Source organism: Scyliorhinus canicula, chromosome 2, assembly GCF_902713615.1.
Source record: "Scyliorhinus canicula chromosome 2, sScyCan1.1, whole genome shotgun sequence".
Lineage (NCBI taxonomy): Eukaryota > Metazoa > Chordata > Chondrichthyes > Carcharhiniformes > Scyliorhinidae > Scyliorhinus > Scyliorhinus canicula.
In genome coordinates, this window is record NC_052147.1 from 33,562,804 (window position 1) to 33,578,590 (window position 15,787).

The window sequence follows — 15,787 nt, forward strand, 5'->3', positions numbered from 1 at the left end:
CAAATCTGGTGTTTTATTGAAATACAGAGGCTGTATTAAACTTCTCCAGCAAATAGCAATTTTGCCTTAAGGACCAGGACCCACCACTTTACTTCCTCGCCTCCTTCGTCATCCTAGAATATGTACCTTCAGCATTCAAAGATTTTGAACATCTGGCATTATTTTTCCATCTTAAACCCCACCAATCTATCAAGTATCTTTACACTGATTACAAAATTCTCAGGGCCTATTACCAAATTTGACAATAAATCATCTCTACTATAGGTTTTCAGAAAATATATTATATATATATTGGCTCTTGCATTATTTATTTTTTTCCATTTTACTGTTATTTTGAATTCTAACATTGTCATGAAACCCAAACCTAGAAAGCACAGAGTTTTTATACTGTGCAGACCAGGAGTCGCTATTTTTACCTTTTTATAGGCGCAATGCGTTTGTGCACAAGGATATGGTGCAAAAGCCTGGGTCAGGTGACTGGCTGCAGGGAACCATCAAGAAGTGCCCCTGGCAGGGGACAAAGAAGAGGATAGGGAGAGATCCCAATCCAGGTTAGTTAAAATGAGAGGAGCAGAGACAAAAAAAAGCCTCCAAACGAGGAAGAAGCCCTTTGAAGTGGGCCATCGCTCACGTCATCCGGGTTGGAGCGACATTTGGAGATAATTCTCAGGTTAAATCTTTGAAGGTGAAGACTGGAATCCCGTATGAGAGTGATAGATTTTCAGTGAGATTGGTTGACTCACTCTGTTACTGATATCTGGGTAGGTTGTTGAGAAATACATGGACTCCGTCTTGGTCCCATCTGCCATCTGTTATGGAGTGTGGTGGGTTCGACCACAGATGGCTTGTTAATTCACATGTACTTCATATCAACCCTGAATGTTAAAGTATAAGATAGGTATTGTAAATTGTTTCATCTTTCTGACCTTGTATTGTGAAGTTTATTTTTGTTTGTTCAAAATCCGTAGAATCTTGTGGCTTTATTCACTGAGCAAGTGTCTTGAATCTCAATATTTGTCTACTTTAAACAAAACGTCATTGCTCCCTAACCGGATATTACCCACAACTTCGGGGTCTGACCAAGGATCATAACAACATGCTCTATTCTATTCCTATCACAGTCCCGGGATAGCGTTTTGGTATTGTACTTAATATACTTATCTATAGCCATCGCTAGCATCATCTGTGCTTTTCAAGGATCTCTCCTAACTTGTTCCATCAAATTCTTATGCTCCCAGAATTCTCCCCCCTTTCTCCCTGTAGGCATCAGCAAAATTGTTTTTCCTGATCCCAGCTTCCACAACATGCCTCTTCAGAAACTCAATCCACATTACATCAATGATTCATTCCCCCAAGCGAGCCTCTGTAGTTAGTTTAGTGGTAAATTTAAAGGAATTGCGTGGTGGTCAATGCATATTAGTAACTGGGTTGGGATTGCCCAGAATTATTTTAGTTTCAGCACTTGCAGTCAGTAGGTAAAACAGCAGTCTGAGCTGCTTGCAAAGCAAAGTCCCAGAGGTGAAAGACCAGTGTGCAATCTGTTGCTTCTTCCTTGGCACGATTAAGTAAATTTGTTAAGTAATTTAGGGCAATGGCACTTGAAATTTATCCGCTGGTAATGTAAGTAGAATTATTAACAGTAGGGCAGCATGGTGGCGCAGTGGGTTAGCACTGCTGCCTCACGGCGCTGAGGTCCCAGGTTCGATCTCGGCTCTGGGTCACCGTCTGTGAGGAGTTTGCACATTCTCCCAGTGTCTGCGTGGGTATCGCCCCCACAACACAAAGATGTGCAGGGTAGGGTGGATTGGCCACGCTAAATTGCCCCTTAATTGGGAAAAATAAATTGGGTACTCTAAATTTATTTTTAAAATTAATTATTAACTTTAAAACAATTAGCTCACTGCAACCTCCAACATTAAAGCATGAAGTACGGTTTTCCAAGAGATTTAGGTTTTAGATCCACACCTACCAGGTCATCAATGAGGGCCTGTTTATTCTTCTTTTTTGCCAACTGCTGCATTTGTTCTTCCTTCAGCAGAAGCATTCGTCTTTGATCACTCTCCTGCCGTTCAAATTCTAAAGCCTCTTCTAAATCATCCTGCTCCCGAGTCTAAAATGGAAAGAAAGAATATTTGCTGCAACATATAGATTTGATTTAACTGACGTCTACTGTATGAATAATTCAAATTAAATATATTATCTAAATCGTTAGCCACAGCAGTCTAATATTTCCAGAAGTAATGCAACAGACTTTAAACAGATGGTCACGTCATAGAATATCAACTTTAATAAGCATTTGCATTCAGCCAACCTCAGTGGGAAAGTTTCACCAATCAGCAGCAAGAGAAGTACATGAAGCAATAACAAGGTACCAATGTCCTGACAAAACACGGGGTTACGGGGATAATTCTCATGCTTAGAAAGACGCTCTTTATTGATTCGTGGTAGTGCTGAAGTCATAAAATGCTGTTAATTTAAAGAAATAATTATGATTGAAGACAGCTGAAGTAACCAAGAGAAAATTAGCCATGTACCATTCACTTCTAGCAAGTTTCTGTCCCACCAACAACGCTGAAACCACTCTCATCAAAGTCATCAACGTGATTCTGTGTGACTGTGATGCACTATCCGTTCTCTAGCTGTATGGTCTTCAAACACTGATAACCTCATCCACATATTTGGTTACTTCTAGTTTAATTTATTAAAAATCTCCTATGGGCTCTCAAGTTCCACTTTATAACTCCAAAAAACTGTTGCCTGTATCCTAACCCCTATAAAATCCCATTCACTGATTAAACACATCAATGTGACTTCCACTAGCTCCTTACTGTCAACAAATCATCAGCTTTAGATATTACATGGCCATCTTTCGTTTGCAATGTCTTCTAGCAATATATCGCTGAAAACATACTGCTCTCTCTCTCAACTCTGGTCCACTATCAGTTATTAAGAGCCTCAGCCAACTTATCCTCACATTCTCTCTCTCCTGTCCATTATCATTTTCCATCTGTTGTCAACTTCAAAAGCTGACATAAAAATATCTTCCAAGTGCATTTTTGGTTGCTATCCTTAATCTGTGCCTACAGGAGTCCAAGGTCTTACTACTTTAAGGGTGCTAGATAAAAGCAAGCTGCCATTGCAAGTAATTTCTATTAACATTAGGTTATCATATTTAATCATGTTAGGATCATCTGTACTTCCCCCGCCAAGGAAACCGGGAGAGTATCCCACCTCTAAGTCCCCTTTCACCCCCTTCCCCAGACTACACAAGTTCAATTTGTGCAGCAGGGTCCAATCACGAGCTACCTAAATCCCTAGATGCCTAAATTTAATCTTGGCCAGCTTGAATGGTAGCGCTCCAAAAACTGCACCCCTACTCAAACTGGAACTTGCTCACATTTAGTTTGTACCCTAAGCAGGATCCAAACTTCCTCAACAGTTCCATTATCTACCCCAACAGGTCATCCATAAGAACATAAGAACTAGGAGCAGGAGTAGGCCATCTGGCCCCTCGAGCCTGCTCCGCCATTCAATGAGATCATGGCTGATCTTTTGTGGAATCAGCTCCACTTTCCTGCCCGAACACCATAACCCTTAATCCCTTTATTCTTCAAAAAACTATCTATCTTTATCTTAAAAACATTTAATGAAGGAGCCTCAACTGCTTCACTGGGCAAGGAATTCCATAGATTCACAACCCTTTGGGTGAAGACGTTCCTCCTAAACTCAGTCCTAAATCTACTTCCCCTTATTTTGAGGCTATGCCCCCAAGTCCTGCTTTCACCCGCCAGAGGAAACAACCTGCCCGCATCTATCCTATCTATTCCCTTCATAATTTTATATGTTTCTTTAAGATCACTCCTCATCCTTCTAAATTCCAACGAGTACAGTCCCAGTCCACTCAACCTCTCCTCGTAATCCAACCCCTTCATACATCCCTTATACATCCATATAAGGGACACCCTATATTCCATGCCCCCTCTCGCTACCTGTGCACTCATTCGATGACCTAAGTGTGATGGCCAAGGATTCAATTGCAACAACGGGGACAATTAACATCCCGTCCCTTGTCCCTGTACAGCCGGAAATACCCTGAACTCACCGCATTAGTCCGGATACTCACCATTGGTACTACACCTCATAACAGCCTCACCCTGGAAATAAATGCTGGCACTAATCCACACCGTCTCAGAACCTCCACTCCACCCGATCGAAAGCTTTCTCTACATCCATAGAGATGATTACTTCAGCACCTTCCCCCTAGATGGGGACTTGGCCACGTTCAAGAGTTGCCTGATATTGGCCGATAATTGGCGCCCCTTAACAAACCCAATCTCCAGCAAACAACCGAGACCACAGAGACCACCTCCAGCAAACAACCCTCCAGATGCTTTGCCAAAACCTTAGCCAACACCTCTGCATTGGTATTCAGTAAGGAAATAGGCCTATAAGCCCCACATTCCTCCTTCTTCGGGTTCAGGGAACTCAATGCCTGTGCCAACATGGCCATCATCATTTTCCCCCCCTGCTTGAACATCCCGACTAAATGTGGTGCCAGCGATGCTGCAAACTGCTTATATAATTCCACCGGGAAACCATTTAGCCCCAGTGCCTTCCTCGATTGTATGGAACTGATACCCTTCTCCTGCCCCAACAACACCTCCAACACATGTCCCATCGCCCTTTCCACCAGCGGGAATGTCAGCTGTCTAAAAACAGCTCCATCTCCAAGCCCCCCCTTCTGGGGCTCAGACCTAAACAGACGCTGGTAAAATGCCTCAAATGCGGCATTAATTATGTCGAGAGCTATCACCAGAACCCCCCCCCCCCCCCCCCCCCCCCCCACTTCTCAGCCTTAACCTGGGCCATCTCTCGTGCCTGTCTCCTCAGCTGGTGAGCCAACAGATGGCTCGCCTTTTCCCCATGCTCATAAATGCTCCCAGTGAGCAACACAGTTGGTTCACCGCCTTCCTGGACGACACCAAATCAAGTTCCATCTGTAACCTCTTTCTCGCTGTTAACTGCTCTTTTGTTGGGTCATGGAGTACTGCCGGTCCACCCTCCCAACATTGTCCCTGGGGGCCTTATATGAGATTACCTCCACTCTGATCACCGCCTTCAGTGCTTCCCCGAGGGCAAGACTTTTCCATTCTGGTTGGACTCTTACAAAATTCCCTATGTCCGAGGCTACCTTCTAACAGAACTCCTCGCCTGCCTGGACCGCCATGAGGGGGCGACGGGCTCAACTTGTCTCCAGCCTCAGATCCACATAATGTGGTGCATGATCCGATATTACAATCGCAGTGTACTCAGCCCCTACCACCCGAGGAGTATCGATTTCCCCACCACAAAATAAGTTATTCGGGAGCATACCCAATGCACATGGGAGGAGGAGGAAAACTCCCCCTCTCTTGGATGACTAAACTTCCAAAGGTCCACCCCCAGTCCCCCCAATCTGCTCCATAAACACTGCTGACTCTTTCACCATTACCGAAGTTACAAAGGACTTGGGGCTCAACCTGTCCATCCTTGGGTCCAATACACAGTTGAAGTCATTCCCCATGACCAACTGATTGGGAATGGTCGCCAATACCCTCTTAATAAAAACTGCGTCCCAATTCGGAGCTTATATGTTGACTAAAATTACCGGCGTCCCAGCTCACCATCACAAATTGTCCCCCAGGATCTGTCACAATACTGGCTGCCGTAAAGCCACCCTCCTGTTAAACAAGATCACTACCCTTCTCAACTAATATCAAAATTTGAATGAAACACCTGCCCCACCTATCCCTTCCTTAGCCTCGTCTGATCTCCTCCAGATTCGCTCCTTATGCAAACGGACTATTGAGCCTGCGGTGGATCCCTGGCTCTCGGCTTGTGGCGCAGCAACCAGTGAGCCCGCTCCACCTCGAGGGGCTTCGCGAAGAGAGCCACAACCCCCCCCCCCACACACACACCAGTCAGTTCTGGTCGTCCACCATGGCTTTCAAAACTTTGATGTGGAGATGCCGGCGTTGGACTGGGGTGAGCACAGTAAGAAGTCTTACAACACCAGGTTAAAGTCCAACAGTTTTGTTTCGAATCACTAGCTTTCGGAGCACTGCTCCTTCCAGCCTCGTATTGTACCCTGCTGACATCCCACACCAGAGGAGAAGCCAACAAGTTTCGCTTGCTTTAACTTTCGTCCCACCACGACGCTCATTTAACCAGGTAAAAAGGGCCAAAAATCAAGTCTCAAGCAGGAGCCACCTTGTGCGCAACTGCTCAGCTCATGCTCTCCACCGGAGGTTACCTAGCTGAGGTTATTCATGAGGGTCTGCCTTCTCAACCTGGTTCCTCGCCTGAGGTGTGGTGATCCTTAGGTTAAATAACCATCAGTCAGCTCTTCCCCTCAAAGGGGAAAGCAGCCTATGGTCATCTGGGATTATGGCAAATTTACCAGGTAGAAGACACAGAACAGCACATAAAGTTCTGAGTTGGACTGAGAATAAATCATACAAGCAATAACAGAACAGTTATAAATGGAGCAGTACTGACATGGCAAGTAATGGAACACCACGGGAGAGAATGCTAAGATCACAGCTGAATAGGTTGCATGTATACAATTTGAATTTGGGGAGTAAACCAAAAGATACCAAATTAAGGGGGAAGAACAAGTGAGCTACAAACAAAAGGATCTAGAAAGGCTGGAAATGTGAGCTTTTAAGTGGACAATTACAGGATAATGAAACTATAGAAAGGAAATAAACTGTGGGAATAGAAACTAAATAGCTTTAAGCTATTGGAGAATAGTACAGTGTTGGTGGATATCTCAGCAAAACAAACACATTGTCTAGCAGTAATAAGGAAAACTAATTAGATTGTGTCTATTTAAATTGTACTAAGAGGAATGACATTAGGTAACCCCACTATCGCCAAACAAAAATTAACACGAGTGTCCCCCTTTCGAGAAGCATCACAAACAAAATTATTTAACATAAGGTCCAATCAAGCTGAAAGAAGCATAACTTAACTTAAATTGTCATTACAGTCAATCATATACTGTAGTAATCAGCCTGCACAGATTGTGAAAATATTCAAGTATACCGGAGCATGCTTAACTGGACTGTGAGATGTACAGAAAAAGCGATACAGCGCAAATCTAAAGAGAGAATTATCAGTTCTTTAACTAGACACCAGGACCTGGTGGATAGGAAGTACTCAGTGCAGTTTTGGTTGCTATAATACAGCCAAGAGATATATACAATAGAAGCAGGACAGAAAGGGAAACCAACTCATCACAAGCTCAAGCTTAGAAATGGAAGCTTCACAGGCAATTTAGATTTAACTACTTTATATAGAGGATGCTAGATGTATGGAATGGACTTTCCAGGGAATCAATGGAGGCAGATGTGGAAACATTAAGGGAGTACTAGGCAGACAAAACAAAAGTAGGGGGAAGATAAAAGTCAAGAGTTAGGAATACTTACTCAAAACACAAGGGATAACAGGAGCAATTTTAACTATTCCAAACAACCGTGGATCAATCGTGTTTATATACTTCGTCAGATATCCCTTTCCGTTGACTACAGTGTCATCACCATCAGCCAAAACCAAAATTATCCCAAAAGGTTTAAATGACCAGAAGAGTTTGTTTAAACTAAAGAGATGAAAATGGATGAATGATATGAGACGGTTAGATCTATTTTAACTTTGCCCGTTATGCTCTTCTGCCCTCCATTTTGATCAGATCTATAAAATAATTTTCCATCCATTCATGCTTTCAGGAATTGCAACAGCACAGCAGGAGGCCATTCAGCCCATCATGCCAGCACTGGCTATCGAAATGAACAATTCCGTGCTTTGGGCAATTCTCCTGCCATCTTCCTGTAGCCCGACATATTCATCCTAATTCACTTTTGAATGCCTCAATTGAACCTGCCTCCACCATACTTTTAGGCAGTGCTGACGAACTATTCACAGCTTTTTCTTATATCGCTTTTGCCAAATACTTTAAACCGTTCCCTCTCATTCTCGATCCTTTCACAAATGGGAACATTTTCTTCCTATCCTTGGTGACACGTGCCTGGTGGCTCGTTAGTACAGTGGTTAGCACTGTGCTTCACAGCTCCAAAGTCCAAGGTTCGATTCCCAGCTTGGGTCACTGTCTGTGCGGAGTCTGCACTTTCTCCCCGTGTCTGCGTGGGTTTCCTCCGGGTGCTCCAGTTTCCTCCCACAGTCTAAAGATGTGCAGGTTATCATCGTGAATGACTATGATTTAGTTGCCATTACTGAAACATGGTTAAAGGATGGTCAAGACTGGGAGTTAAATATCCGACGGTATCAAACTATTCGGAAGGACAGAGTGGATGGTAAGAGAGGTGGTGTAGCTCTGTTATTTAAGGATGACATCCGGGCAATAGTAAGGGATGACATCGGTGCTATGGAGGATAAGGTTGAATCCATTTGGGTGGAAATCAGGAATAGTAAGGCAAAAAAGTCACTGATAGGAGTAGTCGAGAGGCCACCAAATAGGAACATTATGGTGGGGCAGGCAATAAACAAAGACATAACTGATGCTTGTAGAAATGGCACAGCAGTTATCATGGGGGATTTTAATCTACATGTCGATTGGTTTAACCAGGTCGGTCAAGGCATCCTTGAGGAGGAGTTTATAGAATGTATCTGCGATAGTTTCCTAGAACAGTATGTAATGGAACCTACGAGGGAACAAGCGGTCCTAGATCTGGTCCTGTGTAATGAGACATGATTGATTAATGATCTCATAGTTAGGGATCCTCTCGGAAAGAGCAATTACAATATGGTGGAATTTAAACTAGAGATGGAGGGTGAGGAGGTAAAATCAAATACTCGTGTTTTGTGCCTAAACAAAGGAGATTACAATAGGATGAGAGAAGAGCTAGCTAAGGTAGACTGGGAGCAAAGACTTTATGGTGAAACAGTTGAGGAACAGTGGAGAGCCTTCCAAGCGATTTTTCACAGTGCTCAGCAAAGGTTTATACCAACAAAAAGGAAGGACGGTAGAAAGAGGGAAAATCGACCGTGGATATCTAAGGAAATAAGGGAGAGTATCAAATTGAAGGAAAAGGTATACAAAGTGGCAAAGATTAGTGGGAGACTAGAGGACTGGGAAATCTTTAGGGGGCAACAGAAAGCTACTAAAAAAGCTATAAAGAAGAGTAAGATAGATTATGACAGTAAACTTGCTCAGAATATAAAAACAGATAGTAAAAGTTACGAGGAGAGGTTGAGTAGACTGGGACTGTACTCATTGGAATTTAGAAGGATGAGGGGGATCTTATAGAAACGTATAAAATTATGAAGGGTATAAATAGGATAGATGAGGGCAGATTTTTTCCACTGGCGGGTGAAAGCAGAACTAGGGGGCATAGCCTCAAAATAAGGGGAAGTAGATTTAGGACTGAGTTTAGAAGGAACTTCTTCACCCAAAGGGTTGTGAATTTATGCAATTCCTTGCCCAGTGAAGCAGTTGAGGCTCCTTCATTAAATGTTTTAAAGATAAAATAGGTAGTTTTTTGAAGAATAAAGGGATTAGGGTTATGGTGTTCGGACCGGAAAGTGGAGCTGAGTCCACAAAAGATCAGCCATGATCTCATTGAATGGCGGAGCAGGCTTGAGGGGCCAGATGGCCTACTCCTGCTCCTGGTTCTTATGTTCTTAGGTTGGGTGGATTGACCATGCTAAATTGCCCTTAGTGTCCAAAAAGGTTAGGTGGGGTTACTGGTTTAAGGGGTTAGGGTGGAGGTGTGGGCTTAAGTAGGGTGCTCTTTCCAAGGGCCGGTGCAGACTCGATGAGTCGAATGGCCTCCTTCTGCACTGTAAATTCTATGATTCTATAATTCTATGATTCTGTCCAGACCCCTCATTATTTTGAATAGCCCGATCAAATTTCCTCTCAGCCTTTCTTTTCTCTGAAGAAAACAGTCATAACCTGTCCAATCTATCCTCACAACTGAAGTTCCTGATCCCTGGAATCATCCCTATGAACCTTTACTGCACTCTACACTTTACTGTTCATGGGGATGTTTAATGACTCTCTGGCACGGGGTTCACTCCCCGAGACACTTGGACCTCACGGAATGCGGATCGTACCACCCAATTTCATTGCTTAATGTAGACGCAAAGCTATTGGCTAAGGTTTTAGCACTGAGGCTGGAACCTTGTCTCCCGGAGACAGTTGGGGAGGACCACTGCCTTCACATCCTTCCTAAAGCCCAGCACCTAGAACTGGATGCAATACTGCAGTGAATGCCAAACTGTGGTCTTATGCAAGTTCAACATAACCTCCTTTCTTGTACCCTGTGCCCTTACTAATAAAGCCTAGGATATGATATACTTTATTAACCACAGTATCAACATGCCCAGCTACCTTCAATAACATATGCATATTTGTACCCAGGTCCCTCTGCTCCTGCCCACTTTAAAATTGTACCCTTCATTTTATATTGTATGTGTTCTTCCTCCCAAAATGTCTCATTTCACATTTCACCGTACAAAACTCCATCTGTTACCTGTCTGCTTGACCAACTTGTCGATGTTCTTTTCAAGTTCCACACTATCCTCCTCACAGTTCACAATGTTTCCAAGTTTTATGTCATCCACAGACTTTGAAACTGTGCCCTGCACACCAAGGTCTAGATCATTATTACAGATCAGGAAAAGCAAGGGTCACAACACTAACCTCTGGGGAACTCCACTACAAACCATTCTCTAACCCAAAAACATCCATTAACCACTCCTCTTTTCCTGTAATGCAGCCAATTTAGTATCCGTGTTGCTACTATGCCTTTTACTCCAAGAGCTATAATTTACTCACAAGTCTGCTGTGTGGCACTGTATCAAATGCCTTTTGGAAGTTGAGATGAAGGGGATACATCCAAAACCTGTTAGGTATTTGACATTTTCGGAGCCACCAGAGGACAAGTCAGGAATGGCAGATTTTATTTTATTTTTTTTAAAGTGGACCTGGAGTTCCCCAAGGTAGGGGAGGAATTGTGGGAAGGACAGGAAACATAGTTAGGTCTGGGGGAGGTTCAAACAGCACTGGGAGAGATGCAAACAGGGAAGTCACCGGGGTGGGATGGGTTCCCAATGGAATTATATAAGAAGTTTGTGGGCCAGTTGGTCCCGTTGTTCATGGGGATGTTTAATGACTCTCTGGCACGGGGTTCACTCCCCGAGACACTTGGACAAACATCCATCTCCCTTCTCCTGAAAAAGGATAAGGGTCTCACGGATTGCGGATCGTACCACCTGATTTCATTGCTTAATGTAGGCGCAAAGCTATTGGCTAAGATTTTAGCACTGAGGCTGGAACCTTGTCTCCTGGAGATAGTTGGGGAGGACCAGACGGGATTTGCAGCTGACAGTAACCAACTCTTTAAAATGTAGCATAAACAAACCCCATCTCTTGTGGAACCCCTTACTCGCACCCTCAAAATAAACTTGACCTTCTCCAAATACAGGAATTCCATCAAATCCCCCAGCCACACTGGGGCACAGGGCGGAGAAGCTGACCTCCACCCCAACAGATTGCCTGCGGTCAATCAGCGAGGCAAAAACTAAAATATCTGCCCCTGCTCCCATCTGCAGCTCCGGCAAGTCTAACACCCCAAATATGGCCCCCAGGGAACTTGCCTCCAAATCCGCATGCAGGATCGCAGACATGATGCTGAAAAACGACCTCCAGAATTTCTCCACTTATGTTCTGGTCCTGCCCGAAGTTATGTACATAATTCATTGGACCCCTCCCACCTCATTCACAAATGTCCTCCACCCCCTCAAACAACCGGCTCATCCTCAACTGCGTCAGGTGCGTCCTATATACCACCTTTAGCTGTATCAGCCCCAACCTCGCGCACGAGTTTGAGGCATTCACCCTCCGCAGCACCTTACACCACAACCTCTCCTCAGTGCTATCCCCAGATTCTCCTCTGACTTGGCCTTGACATCCTCCAACAACACCTTATCCTTCGCCACAATCCTCCCATTGATCGCCAAGATGACCCCCCCCCCCCCGCCACACTCCGCTAGCCCCATCACTATCAACACCCCCTCCAACAACGAAGAAGGCAGCGCCACCGGAAAAGTCGGAAAAACCTTCTTTGCAAAGTCCCACATCTGCATGTACTCAAAGGCCTCCCCCCGCGGAATCAAAACCTTCTCCACAACTCCTCCAAATTTGCGAATCACCCTTCTAGAAATAAGCCCTTCACCTCCATCACTCCCCACTCCTCCCATCCCGAAAACCAAGCATCCAACCTCGCAGGCTTAAACCCATGATTCCCTTGGATCTGCATCAACATTGACCCCGCCTCTATCCCACCCAGGCTTTGCCTTCTAGACCCTTTCATCAGGCAGAAGATACAGAAGTCTGAAGACCCGCACATCTAGACATAGGAACAGCTTCTTCTCCACAGCTACTAGACTCCTCAATGACTCTCCCTCGGACTGATCTGTTCTCTGTAAGAACACTAATCACGACGCCCTATGCTGCTCTTGCTCATGTATTTGCTTTGTTTGGCCACTTGTCCGCACTGTAACCAATCACTGTTTGTCGATGTACCATTTGTCAATGTACTCTGTCGATTATTCTTTTTTTGTCCACTATGTACGTACTGTGTACGTTCCCTTGGCCACAGAAATATACTTTTCCCTGTACTTCGGTACATGTGACAATAAATAAAATCAAGCATCCTAAAGTGCTGCCGAAATTGCCTCCATATCTTCAACGGGACCACCACCGGACTCCATGAAAACTTCCCTGGGACGAACAGGAGTGGAACCATTGCCAACATCTGCAACCCTGGCCCCTTACAAGAGCCTGCCCAAAAACATATAACGGTTTGGAAGGGCCAGACGCCGTAACTGGCCCCCTCTCTGAAGCACCAACTTCCTAATCCATGCTACCTTACCTGCCCAAACAAACAACGAAATCAACCATTCCACCCCCAAAAAAAACATTTTCAGCAAAAAGTCCGGTAGGCACGGAAATAAGAATATTCACCTTTACTGCCTGCACCCGGCCTGCCAATGTTAGGGGAAGGCTGTGCCACCTCTGTAAATCCGCTTTGAACCTACCCACCAGACTCAAGAAATCTAATTTACAAAGCCGGTCCAGTGTCGAACCACCTGCACTCCCTGGTACCTAAAGAAGGTAGTTGCCACCCAAAACGGCAACCTTTCCAGCTCATAGAGGGAAGGATTCTTCTCCTTCCCCAACAACTTGGTGAACATCTCTGCAAAATACTCTCAATGACTTCCAGCCCCTCAGGCAATCCCACAATCCGCAGATTCTGATTTCCTGACCAGGTTCTCCCAGTCCTCCACTTTGGCTGTCAGCCCTTTGTTACTCTTCTGCACCTTCCATGGCTCCTCACCCATCAAGATGAACTGGTTGTTGTGCCGCAACAATGCCTCTTCCAACCCCTTCAACATCTCTCCTTGCTCCCCCACCGCCATCGACGTCTTTTCTAAAGCCTCCATTATCAGGACCAGGGTATCATCTACCAACTCCTTAAGCAAGGCCATCATCTCCTTCCGATGCCTATCAAAATGTTTGGCAAACTGCCACTCAAGCTCCACCACCATCATTTCAGCCAGCGTGTCCTCTGTAATTGGCATGGCTGGCTCCCGCCACCTTTCCTCCCACAGAACTCCGCACCGAGCTAGAGCTCTCAGGCGGACTATTGCTCGCACCTTTTCACCCCATATTCTTCCTCTGGGTTTTCAACATCCTTTAGTTGTCCTAACTTTTCTAGAGATCAATCACATAAAATTTATCCCGCAAATCTGGGTGAAAAGGACCAAAAAGTGAAAGCTCTAGCAGGAGTCACCCAACCTGTGACCTCTGTCTACATGTCTCCACCAGAAGTCCGTAAAATGTAGATCAATTGCACACAAGTCTGGTCCAGTTGATCAAAGTAGCCCTTAAACAGTAATCAACTAGACATCACCTATTTGGATTTTCGAAACTTTTTTGCTAAAATGTCTCCTGAAGGATTATGCATGAACATTAGGTTCAATGGAATAAAGGTTGTAACGACAAGGTGGACAACAAGTTACCTACAGGACTATAAACAAAGGGTGGTTTAAATTGGGTTGATTCAAAATGAGTTTTGGTCACAGTAGGATGTCCAATGATATTCTTTTTACATTAATTAGCAAGGTAAAGGAAGGTAGAAACAGTTGGAACTATATTAACAGATGACACAAAATTATCAGGCACCAGGAACTTAGAAAATAAATTGTAAATGGACCTTGAGAGATTGGGACTGGAACATAAATCCACATGGACACCTTATTTCCAATAGGCTATGGCTAAAGCGAACACGATCATTTATTATATTGCCTGGACTACTCAGCATAATTACAATGATAGGATTATATAAAGCTGAGGTACAGAGTCTCAGGTTCAATTCCCGGCATGGGTCACTATCTGTGCGGAGTCTGCATGTTCTCCTTGTGTCTGTGTGGGTTTCCTCCGGGTGCTCCGGTTTCCTCTCACAAGTCCCGAAAGACGTGCTGTTAGGTAATTTGGACATTCTGAATTCTCCCTCTGCGTACCCGAAAAGGTGCCAGAACTGGCAACTAGGTGCTTTTCACAGTAACTTAATTGCAGTGTTAATGAAGCCTACTTGTGACAATAAAGATGATTATTATAACTTATCTTGGAGAACATTCGGGGGACCAGGAGAGATAGGGGAACTTCCGCTGAAAAGGGCAGAGAGGAGCTTCAGATACCTGGGGGTCCAGATAGCCAGGAGCTGGGGGGCCCTGCATAGGCTCAACTTTACGAAGCTGGTGGAGCAGATGGAGGAGGAGTTTAGGAGGTGGGATGTGTTGCCACTCTCCCTAGCGGGCAGGGTCCAGTCGGTCAAAATGACGGTGCTCCCGAGGTTTCTGTTCCTCTTCCAGTGTCTACCCATCATGATCCCGAAGGCTTTTTTCAGGAGGGTCAGTAGGAGTATTACGGGGTTTGTGTGGGCGCAGAAGACCCCGAGGGTGAGGAGGGTATTCCTGGAGCGGGGTAGGGAAGTGGGCGGGTTGGCGCTGCCCAACCTGTGTGGGTAATACTGGGCTGCGAACATGGCAATGATACGTAGGTGGGTGATGGAGGGGGAGGGGGCGGCATGGAAGAGGTTGGAGGCGGCGTCCTGTGTGGGCACGAGCTTAGAGGCGCTGGTGACGGCGCCGTTGCCGCTCCCCCAGCAAGGTATTCTACGAGTCCGGTAGTGGTGGCTACCCTCAAAATCTGGGGGCAGTGGAGGCGGCATAGGGGGGAGGTGAAGGCTTCAGTTTGGTCCCCGATACGGGGGAACCACCGTTTGTACCAGGGAGGATGAATGGAGGGTTTTTAAGCTGGCACAGGGCAGGTATCAGGCGGATGGAGGACTTCTTTCTCGATGGGAAGTTTGCGACCTTAGAGGAGTTGGAGGGGAGGTGACGTCGCCCCCCCAGGGAATACCTTCAGGTATATGCAGATTAGGGCATTTGTTAGGCGGCAGGTGGCGGAGTTTCCACTGTTGCCGCCAAGGGGGGTTCAGGCCAGGGTGCTCTCGGGGACGTGGGTCGGTGAGTGGAGAATCTCGGCAATCTACCAAGTGATGCAGGAGGGGGAGGAGGCCTCGGTGAAAGAGCTGAAAGAGAAGTGGGAGGAGGAGCTGGGAGAGGAGATCGATGAGGGGACGTGGGCGGATGCTTTGGGGAGGGTGAATTCCTCCTCCTCTTGCGCGCGGCTTAGTTTAATCCAACTAAAGGTGCTGCA

General features: G+C 45.4%; 1 protein-coding gene across 2 annotated transcripts in view; it reads right to left on the reverse strand.

Annotated features, from left to right (window-relative positions):
* mnat1 (MNAT1 component of CDK activating kinase) overlaps window positions 1–15,787 on the reverse strand; it is a 187,763-nt gene that overhangs the window by 111,725 nt on the left and 60,251 nt on the right. For both annotated transcript variants that reach the window (XM_038775612.1, XM_038775621.1), the window contains exon 5: window positions 1,970–2,110. In XM_038775612.1, the coding sequence (XP_038631540.1) occupies window positions 1,970–2,110 (141 nt within the window). The remainder of the gene's footprint in view (window positions 1–1,969; window positions 2,111–15,787) is intronic.